Consider the following 20000-nt stretch of genomic DNA (forward strand, 5'->3'; position numbering starts at 1 on the left):
ATATTAAATTAATTTTATAAGAATAAAATTTCATTAATATCTAACAAGCTAAAATAATTGTTTAAAGTTATTTGTTTTACATTTCATATGCAACAACATCTTATGTAGACACATTTGGCCTTGTATCTTTGCAATGCATCTCTCCAATCACATGAATGGATTTCATGGAAAATACTGATAGCTCTGTGGCCCAGTATTGAAGGAAATGAAATAAATTGATGGCTCACATGACAACTTAAATGTTGATGTGATACAATATGTATGTTTGTTTGCAATGTTTGCCCACTTGATTGTTGCATACTTAATATTAGGGCTTTGCAATATTGAAGAAAAATGTGATATGCGATAGTATGCTAAACATTGTGATCTTCGATACATGGTATGGTATTTAAAAAAAAAATTATAATCAACTTCTTTAATATTATTTTAAGGAAAAGAATGCATTACTAAAACTTAGAGAAAGGAACAGCCATGTTTTACCATTACATAAAACAAATCAGATGTTTCGAAAAAATACATGTACACAAATAAATAAGATGTATATCAGCACCACTGGTATCGTTTTATCCGCCTGGAAATAATCAGCAAAAAAATTATTGCAATATTTTAATCATTTCGACATATTGCACAGCCCTACTTAATAGTATATATTTTATTAATCGATTTTTTTTATTTAAAACATCTTTTATTGTTTCATATCCAAGTTGTAACATAGAAATTGTTGATATCCAAGATGATTGGTTTGTCTTAAGGTTTAAAACTTTAAAAAAAAATTGATAAACGTTTCTGAAAAAAAAAAAATCATAGAACCATCTCTATTGGACTATTTCCAATGCATTACATGTTATTGAGTTGATTTAATACAAAAATGTTCTTTCACATGGCAGAGATGCTTGAACCAAGATCAAGAGGTGCTGGAGGCAAAACCTCAGGAGAGGGAAAGATCGGTACAGGCAGAGAAACCCTCAGACTCCGCTCCAAGGGTCCTGCAACAGTCGAGGAGATGGTAACCATTTTCCCAAAAGTTGCTTGAAGTACAGTGCTCAGCATATATAAGTACACCTCTCACAATCCCTCTTTTAAATTCATATTTTTAATAGGAAGCTATACAATATTATATTTGTGCATATACATTAGATTAGCCAAATCTGGAGCTCATCTAACAAAATAACTTACGATAACGGTCCAAAAACTAGTACAGCCAAATTTATGTTATAGAAAAATATTAAATGCAAATTTAAAATAGAGAAAAAATCAAGAGAAGTAAAACATTTAAAAAATTTTTGTTGAAATTTTGTAGGTTGTAATTTGTTTTTGCAATATTTTGCTTGAATTTATTTGTATTATATTTCAATTATTAAATATGTTTTATGACTAAAGTATTATTTTAATAAATATATCTGTTTAATAAATCTGTTTTTTTAAATGCACCAAAATATAAATATCAAATTGCCTATTTTCACTGAGAAATGGATAAAAAGATTCATTTTCAAAATGGGGTGTACTCAATTATGCTGAGCATTGTAGTTGTTTATAGTAGTATTAGCAACATGGACACTGATAGATATTTCTAATAATGTTGCCATTGTGACATTCACTTCATGTTGATTGTGTGTGTTTTCCTCTCAAAGCCAACAGAGTTCGAAGAGAAAGCAGTGAAGAAAGTGGATGACCTTCTAGAGAGTTACATGGGCATTCGAGACACTGAATTAGGTAACACTTATATAGTGTGCTTCTCATCATAAGCGCTTTATATGTTACTTTTACCATTTTTAAAAGTGTATTTGAGAGGGAGTTTGCCTGATTGTGCATGTAGAATTGTGGTGCGTTCCAAACAGGACATATCGACCCTCCGAAGGGCACTTTGGAATGAAAAAAAGCATGGCCATTATATTGAAGCGTCTTTCAAAACTGGACACTTCACAATAAAGGATTTTTAAGAGCCCCAATTATGCATTAAAAATGTCATGTTTTGGTTTTGGTGTGATACGCATGCAAGGTCAAAACACTTTCATTGTCTTATAATATCCATTTATTTTTATCTAATTATCTCAATGACTCTCATATGATTTGTTCAGCGATTCATTTGTTCCCAAACCCCTCATTAGAGCGATGCTAATCTACGCTGATTGGTCCGATGACCCAGTCTGTTGTGATTGGTCGACTACAGTCAGCGCGAGACCGAGAGAGACGCACACCATGGCTTATCAACGTTGTTGAAGTAGGCAGAGTGTTGGTGTGAGCCCATTGAAGGAGTGCATTAAAGCAATGCAGTTTAACACAAATACACGTATAGGCTATATTTTATTACTTGCTCTTATGTGCTGAAACAACACTTTCCTTAAGATCACAGAATAATATGCAACATCCTTAAATAAAAGGTAATCACCTATTAAGTGTCATATATGCAATTGTTGTCGTATGTGCAATTTTTGTTGTTTGCAATTACAGATTACAGCTTTTGCCTTTGCCTGATTTATTTGTTTTGTTTTGTTTTAAATATTAAAGGTGACAATAGATGCACTACATTACTTTGTGAATTTAATCATTCAGTCCTATCTTTTTTCAGCATTATAATTTAAGTCACATCATTTATTTCTTATTTAAAATACAGACTTATGCTCTAAATGTTAGCATTTATAGACCAAACAAATGATCATTGGATTTACTACATTTTTAAAGGTATAACTGGTTGCAAATAATGTATATGGGTTGAATTTAATCCAACAAATTAAATATAGCATACACTTAAAGTTAAGTAAATTCTATGTATCATTTTAATCAGTGTGGATGAAGTAGTTTTTCCTGCGAGAGCTGAAATTGCCCACCATGACGCCCACCATGGCTTATCAACGTTGTTGAAGTAGGCAGAGTGTTGGTGTCAGCCCATTGAAGGAGTGCATTAAAGCAACGCAGTTTAACACAAATACACGTATAGGCTATATTTTATTACTTGCTCTTATGTGCTGAAACAACACTTTCCTTAAGATCACAGAATAATATGCAACATCTTTAAATAAAGGGTAATCACCTATTAAGTGTCATATAGCCTAGGGAGAAAACTAATATTTTTTAGGTCTCCCCGGAGCATTTGGGCTGATTGTTTGACGACGTCTATCAAAACAAGGATGTTATAAAATACATTTCATACCGAGTTATTACCGAAGAATTTCTGTGGTTTTATATTATGGATGGGTGCGCTCAATGCGCTGGGTCCCTTTGTCATTGGCGAAACCACTCGATCCACAATGCCAACAATCGACCGGCGAGTAAATGAATATGATGAATGAGAGCAGCAATAGCTGCGGTGTGGTTAGCGCAATAGCGTCGTTGTCCTATGGCTGCCGTCCCATCATCCAAGTGGATGCTGCACACCGGTGGTGGTGTGGAGAGACCCCCCTCATGATTGTGAAGCGCTTTGGGTGTATGCTCATACACAATTAATGCGCTATATAAATACACATTACTTATTTCTTTTCTCTTACAGCGGCCACCATGGTGGAGGTAGGCAGAGACAAGAAGAATCCTGATGAATTCGCCATGGCTCTGGATCAGGCTCTTGGTGATTTTGCCTTCCCCGATGAGTTTGTGTTTGACGTCTGGGGAGCCATCGGTGATGCCAAACAGGGACGCTTTTAAACGCTGCTACAAACCCACACCGAAAAAACTCAAGGGGATGCTGCTCTAAATCAGCCGTTTGAAGCTAGCGTTTGAGTTTATGCGATTGGCAGAAATATTTTTACAAATAATCACCAGTTTTGTTTTTTGTCTTCACTTAATACATTCTAAAGCGCTTCAGTAGCATCTAGGCACCATGTTTTTGACATATCAGCACAAGAATCTAGAGAGTTCATATCTGTGGGTAGAATTTGTAGGTGAACTGTGATATTTGACACAAGGGAAAGGGTGACGTTTGAAACACTCTATTGCATAGAATTTTATATAGAATTATGAACATCGGTCATATTTTAGCCGTTTTAATTTATTTAATGAAGTTAAATAATAATAAAAAAAACTTTAGTATGTAGAAAAAATAAATATGGAACTTAAAATAGTGCCAACCAAAGTAAATCTGAGAAATATCGCAAGTCAGTTATCACATTGATTTTATTATGAGCTTATTGTAAAATAAGGGATCACTTTGTATGATAGTTGTATGTATTTTGTGCCTTCGCTATTGTCAATTTAATTTTGTATGTGCAATTTCTGTTGTTTGCAATTACAGATTACAGCTTTTGCCTTTGCCTGATTTGTTTTTTTTTTTTTTTATATATTAAAGGTGACAATAGATGCACTACATTATTTGGGAATTTAATCATTCAGTCTTATCTTTGTTCAGCATTATAATTTGTCACATCATTTATTTCTTATTTAAAACACCGAATTATGCGCTAAATGTTAGCATTTATAGACCAAACAAATTATTCATTGGATTTACTACATTTTTATTGGTATAACTGGTTGCAAATAATTTATATGGGTTGAATTTAATCCAACAGATTAAATATAGCATACACTTAAAGTTAAATAAATTCTATGTATCATTTTTATCACTGTGGATGAAGTAGTTTTTCCTGCGAGAGCTATGCTGGAACAGAAAATCACACTGCTTCACTGCCACCTGCTGGCGCGCAAATCTACTTCCTGTATTTGCCGTCAGACAAAACGAGAAGGGTACAAACCACAAACGGAGGTCGGAGCCAGCTCCAATTGGGTGGGCCTTGGAGCTCCAAGTGGGCTGTGCAAACCTTATTTTGTCGTATTTAAAGTTCAATATTGTGCTTTATGATTGTGTACACCTAAACCCAACCTCACAGTAACCTGTTGTGTTTTATGAACGTCTACAGCTAAACCCAACCTCACATTTACCTGATAAACCCAACCTACTTGTGGTTTTAGTCCCTCCCACTTGCAGGTCTCCGGGCTGCAGCAATACCTACTTGGACAAAACAGCTCCTTGAGGTGGAACCATAGACAGGTGGAACTGACATTTGTACTTAAATTTGTTTTATTCATATAATTTGTAACAAAACAAGGTTAGCTTCTTACACATTTTACTTTCAGGAAAGTGTTTTTTTTTTTGTTTTTTTTAGTAAAGTGAGTGTTGTACATGCTACATTTACTTCGTGTTTTGTTTTTAGGTTATCAGCAAGATTTAGCGAATTTAAAGAAATATTTCTCCCAAAATGAACATTCAGTCATTTACCTACCGTCTAACATTAATGATTTTCTTTCTGATATGTATAGCTTGTCTTTATATATATATATATATATATATATATATATATATATATATATATATAGCAGTAATTTTATGGTGTAAAACGTTTCAAACTCGCTCTTATGATATTAAAAACATTTTAGCAGGATTACCTCAGACACTCCCGCGGGTTGTGTTGTTTTTGCAGGTCTTAAAAAGATAGTTCACCCAAAATGAAAATGTACTCACGATATTCTCAGCTTCAAGTAATTGTTTGCATAGTAAATTTAATTTCATTCTTTTGTTGAACACAAATAAAGACATTTTGAAGCTGGAAACCTGTAATTGTCAACTTCCAAAGTATTTGTTTTTCCTACTATGAAGTCAATGGTATATATTTATGTTCCTAAATAAATTCTTCTGTTTTTAATGCAGCAAATCATTCCCTTTTTTACTAAAATATCACAGATATAAACATGAATCATTTTGTAAGCAAAGAGTGAAATAATTTTCCAACATTTTATATCAACTTTATTTGTAGCCTTATTTTACATGTTAAGAAAATACAGTATGGCAAAGGCAATTCCCTCACAATTTGCAAAAAAAAAAAAAAAAAAAAATGTAATAATAGTCCCAATTTACATAACAGGCCATAAAGAAACACTACACTTTTTTGAAAATAGGCTAATTTTACCACTCCCCCAGAGGTAAACAGTTGAAGTTCATTATATTTAACCAATTCAACCGATCTCTGGTCACCTATCTGTGTACTATTTTTGAGCACTGCGTAATGTTATTGCTCCTGCTACAGCCAATGGTACTATGGCAAAGTTTCTTGATTATTACGCTAGTATGAAAATAGACATCGGTCTAGAAAATGGCAATAACATAAAATTGTACACTACAAAAGTAGAGCTTTAAATAAGACAAGTAGCCAAACTCTGGTCATTTTTGAGCAAGATGCTAATGGTCTACTCCGATTTAATGATTATGCTAAGCTAAAAGTGGTTTCAAGAGTTCATACTTCGATAATGCTTGACTATTTTAGCAGGTTTGGCATGCTGTCCTTGGAGAGAACCCTGAGCTTGGAGATAGACGAGCCCAAGGCTCCCGTCTGTTCAATAAGCATTAGAAGGGATACGAGGTCGGGTAGTTGTTGATAACTTCCCAAGAGTAGACCACTAACTGTGCCAGTTTGTACGTAGTAGGTGCTTGCACCTAACTTTTGTTGCATGTTTTTTAAATGTGAGAGGAAACCGGAGTACCCGGGGAAAACCCACGCAAACACAGGGAGAACATGCAAACTCCAAACAGTGAGTGTCGACTGGCTCAGCTAGTGTTTAATCCAGCGACTCCCTTGCTGTTGGGCATCAGTGTTAGCCCCTGAGCCACCATGTCACCCGAACTTACAATAGAGGAGAAGGGAAGGGGGATGGTTGTTTCCAAAACAAAGATGAGGAATGAAGTATAGGCTGAATATTTATATTAAATTTGTAATGATCTGATTGGTTAGTAAGTGATTAGTGATAGGATTGACTACAGCTGATCCCTATCACATGCTCCTCTCGAAATTAGTTTGTAAAACTTCACTTAAACAAAAAAGGTAAAACGTAACTGTTTAACTCTAGGAGAATTGTAAAATAAGCCTATATAAGTGTTCGTGTAATTCATGGGTACTGTCAATAGTAAAAATCTGTCTTTTAAAACCAAAGGCAACTGCATCAATTGAGAACAAAAACTTGGCAATTTTAAACAATTTATAAGAACCTGCAGAAAAAACGATAATTTTTAGGTGGTACAGATATTATAAAACTTCGGGTAACAATCCATTTTACACAGCTTGCAAGATATGGCTTGGAAGCACATGAGAATTGGAAAGGGTTTCCTAGTCGGACAAAATGTGCCTCAAGAACACAGTGACAGTTTAACACAAATATTCAATATGGATATGAAATTAAGACCAAAAAAACACATTTTAGCACCCATTATGTGCATGGAGAGTAAGCTTTGGTTCTCAAAGTAAGAAGCCAATCTAATGCAAGCCGCGAATCCTTCAAATGTAGTCGGTAGATGCATTATAACTTCATTTTTGAAGCTTGTCTTGTGCAATAGCAGATCAAATGAAATGACAGGAGCTGGTTGAGGATTGGGTGGATGCCCATCGGAGTGATGCATTGTTCTGGCTGATCTTCCCATTCTTCTTACAGTTCATCTCCAACATGAGCGGTTCTGAAGGCATCTCCAGTCAGCTTTTCTTGGGCCTCCTTCATGCTCGCCACAACTGCACAACAGACATACAGGTGTGTGTTCAAGGCAATGTCACTTTTTTGGTTCACTTTGCAGCAAAATCAGATTTGCTTTAGAATGGTCTGCACATGCGCTTGATCCAATTTTGCATTTCCAAACAAAAGCCTTCATATAGCAACGTTTCCAACCCAGAATCATTACAATGCTCCTCAAATAGAGCTGTGGTGAAAAATCATACGAGAAATCGACTACGATTTTCAAAATGGATCGCTATTCTCTCTTGGATGGATTCTTAGCTTAGTTTCTGGCAGCAGATGGCGCTGTGTGCTTTACAAACAGCCATACTCTGCTCGCACTTAATTCATAATATACACACCACTCAAACCTAAAACAATCATTAATAAAGTTAAGAAAGGTTAAAAGTATGCATGAAATCAAAACTGACAATGTTTGTTTTGCTAGCTCACGTTATTATTCTTAAATGATCAATCCATGCAAGTTAATGACAAAGTCCCTTTAAAGGGTCATGAAACACCAAAACACATTTTTTGAGCTGTTGACAGTCGTTTATGTGTCCCACACTGCTAAAAACACTATTAGGACACCTATATTTCACTAAAAAGTGTAAATTGGTTGTTTTTGCGTTATTTCAAGCAAATTCGTACTTCCGGTTTGAAACAAATTTTTGAAGCTGCGTCACGGTCATGACATAATAGCGTTGTATTCCAGTGTGCAGACTGGGCGTCTGTGCCAGAGTGTGTCTTATGCATTAATGCATCACACTGTAAGACGTAATGAGTAAGGCTTGGTTCTAACCAATCAGCGCGTTCTATTGTGCAACTTCATTAATATTCATTACTGTCACAGTGTTTAGACGACAGAGACGCCACGTTGTGTTGGCAAAACAAGAGTAAAGTGTTGCTTTTATAGTTTTCTGCAGTTTTGTTTTCATTTTCTCTCTGTGAGAGCGCAGCTGGAGTCACGTGTGGATTAACAGTGTACACGACGATTGACAACAATAACTTACGTTTCTAAGGAGGATTATTGTTTACCTGAGAGCTGTTCTCATCTGCAAACGCTGAGATCCGGATTCGCTTTAGTCTCCTTTTAATAAAGACGCGGCTCTAGTTGCTGTAGATTGTCCTGTCTCTACAGATTTAGTAAGTGAGCGAGCAGTGCTCTTTGTTTATTCAGTTTGTTCGTATCGAACTAACAATTGCACTGAGTGTAAACATGTTAGCACTACAACCAAACTTTAACCTCGTGTAGGATTTTCGCCGCATTTAGTGAACGGAATAACACACGCGGCTTTCTGACGCTACCTGCCGAGTGCTTCTAAGTTTCCGGAAAATGCTGAGGGTTTTTTTCTCTCATTCGCCGTGCGGTATCAAACATTGCATGAAAAATACACGCTTAGAGCAGTTCCTCGAATCAAATATTTCGTTTGTCGCGAGGGACATGAATGAATTCCCTGAATGAAAGAGCCAAACTGCAGTTAAAGTCCACCACTTAATAATTTGGCAAATTATTCGACAACAGATGTCCATGTAAACACAGTCCCTTTGTCCCGAGTGTGTGTGTTTTGACTGAAAGTCAGCGGGTGCCCAAATAGACACTCCCACACAATCCCTCTTTTCTTCCTCCGACACTCCCCCCTAAACAAAGCTGGACACGCCCACTTTTCTGACTTTTTCCAAAGTAGAGGTGTGAAAACACCCTGCTGAAACGAGGGGGTTTCATGGCCCTTTAAGGTAAGTCATTTCACTTGGCGGGCAGTACGCTCGGGCATTCTGTCTGAATAGGGAAACATCAAATTCTCCAAAACGGTTTCTAAAGCTTACGATTGCATTACATATTTAGAATCACCAATAAACATCCGTCTCATAAGTGTCGTTTCTAAACGTTCGAATCAAACAAAATGGGCATTTTTTCAGGTTGCCCGAGCTAATGCGCATACGCAGAGGTGGGTAGAGTATCCAAAATCTCGCAAAATAGAGTATCGCAAAATCACATGTGACGTGAGCTGACCGTCAGCTGTTCCCACAGAGAGGGCGGGCGCACGCCTTCTGAATGAAGTTTACTTACTCTGAATAACAGGTAATAAAGTTGTAAATAACATTCAGTTTGTGGCACAGAGCGAGCGTTTGGAAGCCGCGCGGGAAGTGAACCGATCTTAGCATTGAACATGAAATCAAAAGCGCATAGTGTTGCCAGATGTAGCTGATTGATTCCAGCCCGAAAAGTATCCAAACCCCGCCGAAATGCAAAAATACCCACCCAGTCTTCTGTATTCACGAAAATCACATCAGTGACAGATTTAAGCAGAAAATGACAGATTGTAAGCACAAGTCTCAAACACAATAATACAACATCAGAATTATCATCAGCATTAATGACCATGACAAATCTAAAGTCTGTTCAAGTCCACCATTCCAGGACTATACTAAAAATTTAGCATTTTAACCAACAGTACAGCTACACAAAGCCTATTGCTGTTTTACCACATGTTTGAGAATGACAATAATAAAAGCCCACTCATATTAATCTTTATTTTTATATACAGAATTGTTATCTTACTTTAGGCAAAAATTTCGATTCTCATTTTAGCCAGAATCGTGCAGCTCTACCTAGAGCAGGGGTGTCAAACTCAATTCCTGGAGGGCCGAAGCCCTGCACAGTTTAGTTCCAACCCTGCTCCAACACACCTGTAGGTTTCAAACAAGCCTGAAGGACTCAATTAGTTTGATCAGGTGTGTTTAATTAGGGGTGGAACTAAACTGTGCAGAGCTGCGGCCCTTTTGGAACGGAGTTTGACACCTGTGATCTAGAGCATCACCTGCTGTTTAAAAAATAGCCAAGAGCACCATCTGCTGTTAAAAAAACTAAGCTTGATTAAAAAGGCATGAACTTGAAAAATCTATTCATTCATTCAGTATTCTTCAACTTAGTCTCTATTTTAGGTGTCGCCACAGTGGAATGAACCACCAACTATTACGGCATATGTTTTACGCAGCAGATGCCCTTCTAGCTGCAACCCTGTACTAGGAAACACCTATACACTGATTCACACACACACACACACTTATACAAAACCATTACCGTACGTTCACACCGAAAGCGGCGAGAGCGTCAAAGTAGCCGGAAGTCATTCATTTTCAACGAGAGCCGGCGGCGATAGGCGACGATAAGCGGCGAGGAGCAGCGCGGCGCGTCTTCGCCGGCGTGAGCGTCGAGGAGAGTTGAAATGAAGTCAACTTTATGGTAATGAGCTATGACGCGGTTCGGCGGCAAGCAATCAGAATAAAGACGTCCATCGCTTGATAGCAGTTCAGGGAACACAGACCTGTGAACTTTGGTTCCGACCACAGTTGTTCCCAAGGGTTTGATTATTGCGGTCGCCGGATTTCCAATTATTTACAATGTTTTCTAACAGAAACATACATTAAATAAGTTACTGATGTTCATTAATGTTATATAAATTTATCTTAAAAAAGAGGGAATCTCACGCGATGTGACAGTACAAAACAGTATAACGTTAGCTGCTTCAGGATATTTCAGACATATGGACACATATTGGATAAATAGAGCAAAGTACACCACATGCAACTTGATCTTCCATTGTTTTATGAATTTGATAAGAAGTGCACAACATTTTCACGCTAGAAACATGTTTTATGCAGGAATGTAACTGATATGCTGCAACGGCTCCTTTAAGTACGAGATCAATGTAGCGAGTTTTGACGCTCTCGCCGCCGGAGCTGAAGGCAGACAGCGTTGTCGCCAGGGCGGCCAGAGCGACCTTGGACGCTCTCGCCGCTTTCGGTGTGAACGTACGGTTATACAACCATTATACAAGTTCATTCAATTCACCTATAGAGCATGTCTTTGGACTGTGTGGGGAACAAGGGGAGAACATGCAAGCTCTACACAGAAATGCCAGCTGGGACTCAAACCAGTGACCTTCTTACTGTGAGGCGACAGTGCTAACCACTGAGCCACCGCGCCACCCAAATATGAAAAACAAATAAAAATCGCAGAATTAACGCAAAATCAATATCTTAAACAACTTCTTGCCACAGCCTTTCCCTCAAATGATAATTTGCATGAAATGACAAAGTCTTTGAAGTTTTAGGGGAGGATTCATCCTCAATTGCATTTAAATGTATGCGAGTTGTTTTTTTTTTTATATTTTTACAGTGGGCCAAGGTTAAACGTTATGCCTCAAAGCTAAATTTGGCTTGTAAAAAAAAAAAAAGGAATTACATAAAAATAATAAAAAAAATATTTAAAAATAGGTACGAACTGAACAATTACCAAATCAAAAACACTTGATCTCATTTAATATTGATGTCCTTTCAACAAAGTTTAATCCAAAAAATCTAAAAAGCAAAAATAATTAAAACAGCACAAGTGCAAAAGTATGCATTGTATAAAATGGATAAGGGAGAGAAAGTAGATATTCGAGTCAACTTGTTTATCTTTAGCCAATCCATTCACTTTATTAAACTTGCTGTCTTATTTCTTACCTTGATCTGCGTTGCTGTAAAAGTACTTGTAGTTGGGATTCCCATTCTTGTTTGTGATCTCTGAGTGGACCTTCCCGGTGGGATCTATCACAGAACAGACATCATTTTAACATTCATGTTGGGAAAGCCAAATTGGTAGTTAACTGACACCAAAGGCCAATGATGGTGGTCACATAAGAGTAAAATGTGTTTCTGATAGAATTTTTATTTATTGTTAATCAAACAACAAATGAAAATGAAAGATTCGTTAACTTCTCTTTACTGATCTACTATAGTAAAATAAATGTACACTCACTGGCCACTTTATTAGGTACAACTGTCCAACTGCTCATAAACGCAAATTTCTAATCAGCCAATCACATGGCAGCACCTCAATGCATTTAGGCATGGTCGAGACGATCTGCAGCAGTTTAAACCGAGCATCAGAATGGGGAAGAAAGGGGATTTAAGTGACTTAAAACATGGCATGGTTATTGATGCCAGACGGGCTGGCCTGAGTATTTCAGAAACTGCTGATCTACTGGAATTTTCACACACAACCATCTTTAGGGTTTACAGAGAATTGTCTGAAAAAGAGAAAATATCCAGTGAGTGGCAGTTCTGTTTGCGCAAATGCCTTGTTGATGCCAGAGGTCAGAGGATAATGGCCAGACTGCTTCGAGCTCATAGAAAGGACCTCAAGTAACTCAAATAACCACTCGTTACAACCAAGGTATGCAGAAGAGCATCTCTGAACACACAACACATTGAACCTTGAGGCAGATGGGCTACAGCAGCAGAAGACCACACCGGATGCCACACCGGTCACTTAAGAACAGGAAACTGAGGCTACAATTTGCTCAGACTCACCAAAATTGGACAATAGAAGATTGGAAAAACGTTGCCGGATCTGATGAGTCTTGATTGCTGCTGTGACATTCAGATGGTAGGGTCAGAATTTGGTGTCAACAACATGAAAGCATGGATACATCCTGCCCTGCATCAACGGTTCAGGATGCTGGTGGTGGTGGTTTAATGTTGTCAGGGATATTTTCTTGGCACACTTTGGGCCCATTAGTAAGAATTTAGCATTGTGTCAACCCCACAGGCTACCCGAGTATTGTTGCTGACCATGTCCATCCATTTAAGACCTCAGTGTACCCGTCTTCTGATGGCTACTTCCAGAAGGATAACGCACCATGTCATAAAGCTTGAATAATCTCATACTGGTTTCTTGAGCAAAACAATAAGTTGACAGTACTCAAATGGCCTCCACAGTCGCCAGATCGCAATCCAATAAAGCACCTTTGGCATGTGGTGGAACAGGAGATTCACATCATGGATGTGCAGCCGACAAATGTGCAGCAACTGTGTGATGCTATCATGTCAATATGGACCAAAATCTATGAGGAATACCTTGTTGAATCTATGTCACGAAGGATAAAGGTAATTATAAAGGCAAAAAGGGGTTCAACTCGGTACTAGTAAGGTACCTAATAAAGTGGCCAGTGAGTATATATCAAGTTATATATACGTGAAGAAAAGTGATTTTAATAACTTTCTGTACAAGTTGTTATTTACAGTAGGCTAAATGGTTTCATTTATTTGCACATTTTTCTATGCTAGGGTATATATTTCATCGCTTGTGATTTTTTTTCTTTATCTTATCCCTGACTGTTTCTACTAACTGATGTTTATGTGCAATGAAAATTATCTGAATGAACATAATAAAGATTAAAACAATGGATATCAAGGCTTGTATGTCTTGTATAATGTCAAAAGCTGCAAAATGTGGCATCATATCATTATTTTGAATCCCCATTTGTTTTGCATTTACAAGAGAAACAGATGGAGCTCCAAAGGAGAATGCTCCAAATTATATGGATTTTTTGGAATAATTTAAACGTGTTTTTTTTCTACAAACCTCAAAAAAGGGAATCATTTAAATTACATCACATTTACATTACTTCCCTTAAAAGAGTTTGGGGTCAATTTGGGATTTTTATTAAACCACTGATAGTAGTTTTTTTCTCATGGTTTGGGCCTAAAATGTACATATGTTAATAAATTGGAGGAAGCTTAAAGTATCCAAATGTTGACAGGTATGCTGTATAAACACAATTCAGGATTGATACATTAACATTATCTTATGAGTTATACTTGGCATGTTCACGTGTTCCTTTAAGCAATAGTTTGTGTTAAATTAGCAAATTTGCTTGGCTGATTTGTTTTTGAATTACCAAGGAAGAGAATTCTGGGAATGTAACCGCCATCTGGACTGAAGGCTTCATCCTTGGGCTCCTCTTCATCCTATGGCCACCACGAACATGTAATGAGAATATGCAATATAATAAACATCACTTGTTACTATACAGGCGCAACTCTATGTATTATGCAAAAAGTAAGAACTACTACTCACCTCCAAGTTTATCATGACAAAGTTGTGAGCCAGCTCAGATATGTCCTTGGATTCAGCAAACTTGGGCTTTAGTGCTGAAGATATCATTAATAAACATCATTAATCCTCAGGGTAACGGAACTTGTACATACACAACTGTTCAGAAGGTATGGGTCAGTAATGTATTTTACTTTTCATTCATTTATTTTCCTTTGGCTTAGTCTCGATTTTAGAGGTTGCCACAGTGGAATGAACCACCAACTTTTCCGGCATATGTTTTACGCAGTGGATGCACTTCCAGCCCCAACCCAGTACTAGGAAACACCCATACACATTCATTCTAACAATATTGCCAATTTTGTTTACCCAATTCACCTATAGCGCATACCTTTGGGCTGTCAGGTAAACCGGAGCACCCCGAGGAAACCCACCCCAACACCAGGAGAGCATGCAAACTCCACACAGAAATGCCACTTGGCCCAGCCTGGACTTAAACCAGCAACCTTCTTGTTGTGAGGTGACAGTGCTAACCACTGAGACACCGTGCTGCCTATATACATATTACGGCTGCATGTTATTGAATTTCTTTTTTTATTGTCTGCGATTTATATTGCGATATTTCACCAAATAACTTTTATAGCTCTATTTTGAAAGAATTTATACGTTTATATTGAATGATACGATTTCGTAGATGAGTGCATCTGCAGAAAATAGAGGACTGATTACCAACATAGATAAATACAGTAGAGAAAAAAAAAATCATGTGTTTGTTAGCTAATGCGGGACCAGCTGTGGTCAATCGTAAGCATATCATCCTCTCGAAATTAGTTCATAAATAAACTTCACTTATTTTAAATTTAGTTTTCCTCAGTACTTAACTCTACATTTGTATGTTTGTTTACTTATCCATTAAAACAATACTCTAGTGTAGAAAAATTGATTTGTTTGCAATATTGGTTCATTGAAATAAAAACAATGACTATAATAAAAAATACTTTTACAGTGCTGAAATGGTTTCTCCTGTGGTTTACATGCAAAATTCATCAAACTTTCTCAATAAATATCATACAAAAATAGCATAAAGTATGTTTAGCATAGCGTAAATAGCATACATTCACACATTACTGTCCGGCTAGTTTCGGTCCTAATCTTATACTAAAAAGGCAATAATTGTCCAATATTCCTGACCATTATTACCAGTAAAGCCTAGGAAAAACAGGGCATCAGTATATTGTAAACCGATAGGTTTAAATATTCCTTTGCAGTTATCAAAGAAATAATTTGTTCCTTAATTTTAGTTTTGTAACTATTCAATTGTTTTAAATTCAAAATTAAACATAAACATCAGTGTAAACCTTTTAACAAAAACATTCCCCCTTTCCCACTGCTGTTCCAATTTCTAGCCAAGAATTATTGGTCATCTGGTTATCTCTATGATCACGGATCATAATTTTGTCTGAAACAGGTACGCCTCAACAGACACCATCTCTTCAAAGTGATTCATACTCAACTCAAATCAAACACGTGCACGGTTCGCTCGAGTCCCAAAAAAAAAAAAATCATGCGCTCCACCAGCTGAAATCATACGCACCCAAAGCGAACCTCTGTGATGGCGTCACATTTGCAGCACGCGTCGAGAATAAACCAGGCTTGACATAAGCGCACTCGGCAGTGAAATTGAAACCAAAAGCGCATATTAAATCGATAATAATCGCATTTTCAAGTCATGATTACGACAAGCATTTGATGTTTTTTTTTCTTTCATAGTGAACACAGTGTTGTGCATAAGAATAAATGTTTAACAGTGTCAGCATAACTACTCTAGCCTATATTATGTCGAATATAATGCAAGAGGGAATCTGATAATGACAAATGTCTGATTTTACCAGTGGAAAAATGGTCTAATAATGTTGTCAATCACAAAAGCATATGTCTCACATATAATGACTGAACTTGAGAATTAGGAATAGTTGTATTCTAGTGTCATTTACACTTTACAAACAGGACATATTTAAAGTCTGTTCAAGTCCACTATTCCAAAAAATTGAGCATTTTTAACCAACAGTAGACACTACACATAAGCCTAATATTATTATTGTTCTTTGAGAAATAACATATATATCATGTTTGAGAAATAACAATAATAACAGCCTACTTATTAACCTTATATTTACATACGTATGCACTTGACGCAGAAGTATAAATCAGCCTTGAAGGGGGGCTAGACAATTATTCGAATGAGAAAAGAATCAATATTCATGTTGTGAAAGACAGCCTACTTGTAAAATTTTGTTATTTAATAAAACAACTATAGTACATGTTAGGGCTGTGCGATTAAGCAAAATCGAATCACGTTTTGAAATGTTGTGATTAGCTAACCGCAAGAGACTGCGATATGAAATATGTATTATTTAATTTCTCCCGCCCAGAGCAAATGCATGACTGCCATCTTTATGTGACAGTCTTACTAGGCAATTGAGAGAGCAGACTTTTGTTCTGGCCTGAATTGCGCGACAAATCTATGCGGAATGCCCATATTAAAAAACAAACCAACAGAAAAGCGCGGATGAGCGGGATGACGTCTGCTGCTTTAGAAGCATTGAGAGATTAATTAATGCCAAAGCAAAACAGGACATCGGTAAAATGGAATATTTTGGTTTCAAAGTCACACACACCGAACAAAAACAGGTAATTTGTAAGAATTGTTGCCGCAGCACGAAGAAATACAATAACCAGCACCTAAAAAAGCACCACAGGCAGCTATATGATTAGTGTCTCGCTAAAAAGTCAAATGAAAGCATTGCCAGTGACAATCTAGTAGCAAGCAACACCGAAGTACAATTTCTGAGTTGTTTCAGCCATGTTAGTTTGAGGAGTGTTCTGTGTTTTTATAATTATTATTATTTTGCTTGTATAATAAGCTATCGCCGTAATTTGAGTTGAACTTGTTTACAGAAATGTGAGATCATTTTATTTGCGTTTACGGTTTGCTCTAGAGAAGAATTGGTGTTTAATTTCTGATTCTAAAAACAACTTGAATAAATGTTGGAGTAAGTTAATATCCTCTCAGTTTTTTTTTATCTAAAACTCACAGCATTTTAGCAGTAAGAAGCTATGATACAGTTTATTGAGCTGACGTTTGACTACATGATCAAATCACAAATCGCAATACATCAAAATAAATAAAATAAAAAATAATTTAAAAAATAAATAAAAATCACAATTAGATATTTTTCCCCTAAATCGCACAGCCCTAGTCCACGTACCAAACAAAATTAGTTGTATTTTATTTAGGCCTATTTACTTATTTATTGAACAAAGAATAGGCTTATTCACCAACTAGACAAGCTTAATGCAAGCAACCACAAGACAAGGACAAAAACGAAGGTGAAAAAACGCTCAGCTTATACGCTTGTTTAGGAACACTTACACCAAGCCATATCTGACTTCCTTTATGCGAGATAGTCCACAAGTAGTAGTTTGTGTTTTTGACAGTTCAGGTGCAAAGAGAACAGATCGCATGCAGCCTGAAGAAACTTAGAGTATGCTGGCTAGAGAGCACTTTAATAGTGTCATTCAGCATGATTCCACTTCTCTTACAGAAAGTTATTCGATAATAAATGTGGATGGATAGTAATTTTGTTCTCTGGCAAGCTTGGTTACCTTTGATCAGATTTGTTATCATGGGACACTAAAATTGAGTAATTTAATATTCTGAACGGTTTATAGCAGACTGTAAAAATCAGAGTTTAAGAAGCCACAGTATGTTAAAAACAACCAGAGGACAAAAAATGAGGGGTTGGAAAATGTTTGGTAGACTTGGTATTAAGTGACTCACCCTAGTTGTTAGTTCCAATTAAAAAAAAGTCATCTTTTGAACAAAATTAAAAACCACATTGGCAAACTGTTCAGTTGATGTGTGCTTCTGGCATTCCAAATAAATTTATAGGTGTGGGAAAAAAAAAAAATCTACCTCATACCACACTCTCAATGTTCTCTGAAGTGCCTCCTAGAGATAACAACTGCAGCTATTTCAAGCTTGGGAGTTAAATAACAGCACAATTACTCAAAATATGAGGAGCACAAATGTTAGTAAATCAAGTTGCATGATTCATTTAAATACTCCCCCTCTAATATATTTGCGTCTTAGCAGGAAAATTTCTCTTCATCAAGTACGTTCCATATGAGCAATTCCAGCATTATGGATAAAGTAGGCCTAAATGTTAACACCATATTTAAACTGTTATTTGCATTTTCCAAAATGACGACCAACAGAGTTAAAAAAAAAAAAGATCAGTCTGTAAACATTTTTTAGATTTTAAATGAGGAAAATAAACATGCTTTAATGATGACCAAAAAAGTTTAGAGTTTACAATATACAACACACTTTATAGAAATTCTGTGATTTAATCTGCACAACACTAAAGAAACAAGGCTAATCAAAAGAATAAGAGTTCACTAACTATAGAACAAAAATTATAGATTTTATTTAGCATTTATGAGAAAAAAAAGCTGCATTACGGATGTAACATACGTGAAATTGGCACTTGTGTGACTTTAGTAAATCAAATATAATTATTTAAAAACATTGACAGAGACATTTGAGTATTTTACAACACTGTAAAACACAAGCCTACACAAAAAAAAAAAAGTAGAAAGGGTTTCACTATTTTAGTGAAAGCATATTTTTTAAGGCAAGGTTGACATTTGCATGGAATTGCTTATATGCAAACAGTAATGCACTGCACCCTTCAAAGAACTACCTAATTCTTATAGTAAGAAATACCCAAGTCCAACAAATTTTTTACATTTATTTCGATAAATCGTGCAGCCCGGATGCATTTCCAAATTTAATGAATGAATAAATAAATTACTGAACCCAGTACTTTTAACTGAAGTGTATTTCAAGTCTTTTGATAGACATTTAGGTGTATTAAATGTATGCTGAACAGAAACAAGACAAAACAAGCATCACACCTTTGCAGGCTCCACACCAAGTCTTGTGAACAATGACCATCAGAGGAAGCCCACTAGACAGAACGCAAATCAGAAGAAGAATAAAGTCAGATTAAAAAAAAATGAAAAAACTAGTAACTAAAAAAAGAACTGTTAAATGTAAGCTTAATATAAGATAACTTTCAGTCCCTCACTGGCAAATGAATCCCATTTTATAAAGGACACTGGTAAATTTCTTGACGGTATGTAAATCAAATGATAGATTATGCTGTCTAACATAGTAAAACCTGATGTGAATGAGTCATGTTTGGAAAAACTTGACATAAAATTATATTTTACAAATATACATTATATATATATATATATATATATATATATATATATATATATATATTCATTCACTTTCTTGTCGGCTCAATCCCTTTATTAATCCGGGGTCGCCACAGCGGAATGAACCGCCAACTTATCCAGCAAGTTTTTTACGCAGCAGATGCCCTTCCAGCCGCAACCCATCTCTGGGAAACATCCACACACACATTCACACACACACTCATACACTACGGACAATTTAGCCTACCCACTTCACCTGTACCGCATGTCTTTGGACTGTGGGGGAAACCGGAGCACCCGGAGGAAACCCACGCGAAGGCAGGGAGAACATGCCAAACTTCCACACAGAAACGCCAACTGAGCC

The 20000-nt window shown here is 36.4% G+C and overlaps 2 protein-coding genes across 2 annotated transcripts in view; one reads left to right on the top strand and one right to left on the bottom strand.

Moving 5' to 3' along the window:
* gipc2 (GIPC PDZ domain containing family, member 2) overlaps positions 1-4236 on the top strand; it is a 31082-nt gene extending 26846 nt beyond the window's left edge. Inside the window, 3 exon segments of the mRNA NM_200930.1 lie at positions 888-1006; positions 1632-1713; positions 3488-4236. Coding sequence (NP_957224.1) covers positions 888-1006; positions 1632-1713; positions 3488-3639 — 353 coding nt within the window. The 3' untranslated portion in view covers positions 3640-4236.
* Positions 4237-5713: 1477 nt separating this feature from the next.
* The window catches only part of txndc12 (thioredoxin domain containing 12 (endoplasmic reticulum)), a 15596-nt gene continuing 1309 nt past the window's right edge, over positions 5714-20000 (bottom strand). The window contains 5 exon segments of the mRNA NM_001020824.1: positions 5714-7481; positions 11974-12057; positions 14193-14262; positions 14372-14445; positions 19328-19380. Coding sequence (NP_001018660.1) covers positions 7402-7481; positions 11974-12057; positions 14193-14262; positions 14372-14445; positions 19328-19380 — 361 coding nt within the window. The 3' untranslated portion in view covers positions 5714-7401.

This window comes from Danio rerio, chromosome 2 (genome assembly GCF_049306965.1).
Source record: "Danio rerio strain Tuebingen ecotype United States chromosome 2, GRCz12tu, whole genome shotgun sequence".
Lineage (NCBI taxonomy): Eukaryota > Metazoa > Chordata > Actinopteri > Cypriniformes > Danionidae > Danio > Danio rerio.